The 3587-nt window shown below is 43.3% G+C and overlaps 1 protein-coding gene across 2 annotated transcripts; it reads left to right on the plus strand.

The window, feature by feature from the left end:
- Positions 1-1056: 1056 nt before the first annotated feature.
- Positions 1057-3045, plus strand: LOC130172924 (enhancer of split mgamma protein-like). Of its 2 annotated transcripts, XR_008828349.1 has the most exons (4): positions 1057-1204; positions 1406-1501; positions 1752-2725; positions 2860-3045. XR_008828349.1 is itself a non-coding variant. In XM_056381900.1 (3 exons), the coding sequence occupies exons 1-3, from the start codon at positions 1127-1129 to the stop codon at positions 2301-2303; spliced, it is 726 nt and encodes a 241-aa protein (XP_056237875.1). In that variant the 5' UTR covers positions 1057-1126; the 3' UTR covers positions 2304-3045. The 2 variants fall into 2 exon arrangements, 1 of the variants encoding a protein (XP_056237875.1); XM_056381900.1 differs by having other exon boundaries at positions 1752-3045.
- The last annotated feature ends 542 nt before the right edge of the window (positions 3046-3587 follow it).

Genomic DNA, 3587 nt, shown 5'->3' on the forward strand with positions numbered 1-3587 from the left:
AGTGTGGACGCGAGCGTCGGCACTTGCCTGTAGATGAGCGCACGCTTGGTGTCAATAGAAACGAAAAGAAAGATGCATTAAGCAGAAGAAGAAAAAAAACATTCAAAAGTGACGTTGTTGAGACGCAACTAATAAGGGATTTTACGCACTGTACTGTGAGAAGACAGAAGCAGGTTATAATTGATCAGTTTGGCAGCAGAGGTTTCGAGCGGCACAGGTTGTGGGGCATGAATAAACCAGCAGAACAGATGGATAGAAGTGTCAACTCCTTCAGCGACTCGCACCTCAAACGGTACGTGCAACACAAATGGTTCATGTTCTGTCAGTGGCGCACGTACTGATTTTACTCCTCTGTCCAATCTTACATTAGGTCACTGATACCACAGGGAAACTGACAGTCCCTCTGGAATAGCAGGCTATATAATAGAGAATTAACATACAATAAAAACATCATTTTAGAGCAGGAGATACCGACGAAAAATGAAAATTATCATCATTAAAAAATGTTTTTCCAATTGGACCGAATAAACTGTCCATGTTTATATTTGTTAAGAGTCTAGTTTTACGTAAGCTAAAGTCATTCTGTGTTATTTTTATGATTCAAAAAGCAACTGCAAAGTTCTTACAAGTCCAAATCCAAATTAAACGAAGATAAAAAGAAGCGTTTTCATCAGGGGGGACAGAAGATCAAATTCAAGTTCAAATGCTTTCTCATCCTAAAAACAGGAACCATGAATTTAAATATTCCATATTTTAGGGTAACATTTCGACTCCTGTATTTTCCTGTGATTTTACGTATGTGGTTTTTAACGCACGGGTTTTTGTGCGTAATGTGTAAGGCTTCAAATTCTTCTGTGTTTCTGTGAATCTCAAGGCTTCAGTTAAATAAACTGTAGTCTACGATAAATACATTAAATCTAAAATGGTCTGTATTACTGACTATAACAAACGACGGGACCGGGGAGGGGGTGGGAGTGGGAGGGGGAGGAGGTGTAGTGTAACATCTGGGTGGTAGAGTGGGAGGGGTCTGAGGGTCTGGCAGGGAGGCGGTAAAAGAAGCATTGTGGGACTAGAGCCTCATTACCTGATCAGCTGCAGACTGAGAAGGAGCCTCTCTGACCACTGGATGAAGACAGACAGCATTGGACCATCAGCTACTATGAAACTGTTACAGGAAACGGAGGATGCAACAAACGACAGAAAGGTAAAATAAGATTATACAACTGCTGTTTTTACTCAGCTACAACTATGTCTCAGATGACATGGTTTAGCTAAATTTAGAGTTGAGTAAGAACCATCTTGTCCCAAAAATCAATGTTAGGAGAGAAAACTTTTAATGAGAGTGAATGAAATTGAACAGCCGACTGAAGTCAACTTCACAATGTTTTCTTTTTCTTTCTTCTAGTTCATAAAATCTCAGGTGGAGAAACGTCGCAGGGAGCGGATGAACCGCAGTCTGGAGTGTCTGAGAAACATGTTGCTGCAGGAGCCACAACAACTGGTAAAAAACAAAAGCTTTGAGCGCACTTGTTGATCTTTTGAGAGAACATAGTAACAAATAGAAGAAATCTGGGTACAATTACATTTAGGTAGGATACTGTATCACGGCAATGAAAACATGTTAAGATTCCTAATGGCCTACCATAATATCTGACATTGGATTTAAATGAAAACTGATTGAGACAGCGGATCATTATGCACCATTCAGGCCTCAGCAGACTCCATTAACTCATCCTGATGTTTTCTTGCAGGGTGGGGCTCAGCGCAGGGTGGAGAAAGCTGAGATACTCGAACACACAGTCCTCTTCCTCCAGAACACTGCCAAAGAAGACAAGACGAGAGCTGGAGGTGGAGGTGGAGGCCGGAAGCACTCCTTCCAAGACGGCTTCTCCACCTGCCTGCAGAGAGCCGCTCAGTTCCTGGGACCTGAGGGGAAAGGCTTGTGGCTCGGAGCAGCGCTGGACGCATCTTTTGCCGCTCGCTTCGCCCGTTCAGACTCTGATTCTGCAGGCGTCCAGGGGAGAACTGAGGCCCGCTCCTCCACCAGCTCTCTGCCACGGACAAAGTCCATTCTTCGGATGCTTCGGCAAAAGTCTAAGCACAGACTGGATACACGAGCCTACGCTGTGAACAGTTCAGTTGTTCATCCCTACCAACGTCCGGTCCAGAAAGGGTTTCCCAGAGTTCCCCAACAGCCTCAGAAAAAAAGTCAGCTTGAGTTGAGGGTGGCGAGTCGAGCGAGCAAACAGAGCCCGTCCCAGAGCTGCCCGCTCAGCCAGACGATGTGGAGGCCCTGGCCCTGATCATCACCTCTGACACTGAACTTTTAATGACTCTGACAAATGAATAATAATATAATATATATTATTATTACTATAATGATATTCACTGGTGCCACCTGTATTGTTTCTTAAAGAATATCTGCATTGTAGTCTTGCAAACAACGGTCTTTGATAACTCATAACAGTGTTGGTGTTCACCCACAGCCTCAAAGTCTGTAAATAATGTAAAAAATCTCATTTGTACATGTGCTGTATGTGTGATAGGGTTGACTCACGACTCTTGTTTAATGCTTCTGAATGAGCTCAGACAGCGGGGCAGCCGTCTATTCTGCTGACACAGGCACAGGGACTCTCCCAGACTGGGACAGACGTGAGCCGGATCACGTGGCTGAGCGGGGGCCGTCCGGCCGGGACTGCTGCTGTGCAGAGAGGCGAGTTCAGAGGTGAGTATTATGGAGAGAAAAGTCTGCCTCCTCCTTCACACACTGCTACAACCCTCTGCTACACCTGCTATCATGATTCAAGAGTGTGATACTGAAGTGGATAATGATTGAGTGTCCGTCCATCACATTTCCAGGTGTGGGAAGTCAGGGCTTGAGGCTGGGAGAGCCCCATACAGCATCTCACATTCACCTGTGTGCCATGATGTCTGCTGGCCTGAATGACATTTGCGTACAATATAACTTGTATTCTCTTTAAATATATATCTTGTCTATTTTGCACACTAATTTATTCTGGATGTCTCCCTATGGTGAGCTGTATTCCTTTTTATATATAAAAAAATAATAAAAAAATGTTCTTAAAATTAAAATGCGTGGTGTCGTCGATCCTTTTAAAATGTGATGCAAAGCGCTGCTGGCCTTTTGTATGGCGCTGCCTTTTGACAGCTCTTCTTAGTTAGTCTGAGGTGTGAAGCGTGGCTTCCTGCAGAGCTACATCCTCCAGGTGTGAAGTCTGGCCATGAGGAGGAAGAGTTCAGCAGTGGTCCTCACTTCAGAGACATCAAAGATAGACCTGTTCACACCTCATTCACTCAGCCTGAGAGTCTTTGGATTAAACCAAGGAAAAAACAAAAAGATAATATAGCCCAGAGCAGGAAAGATTTACAGCGGAAATGTTAAATAATAAACTATTTTAAACCATTTCATATGTCATATTTAGTTTTAGAATGTAACTAGGTTTCCTATCACCTATTCTGGTCTTATACTGAGCTGACAACATTATTTTAATACTGTAACTGTGCAGTTCTTTAGTCATTTCTTATTTCATTAGACCATGTTCTGTAATTATATGTAACTAGAGTCT

The sequence above is a fragment of the Seriola aureovittata genome, chromosome 7 (genome assembly GCF_021018895.1).
Source record: "Seriola aureovittata isolate HTS-2021-v1 ecotype China chromosome 7, ASM2101889v1, whole genome shotgun sequence".
Lineage (NCBI taxonomy): Eukaryota > Metazoa > Chordata > Actinopteri > Carangiformes > Carangidae > Seriola > Seriola aureovittata.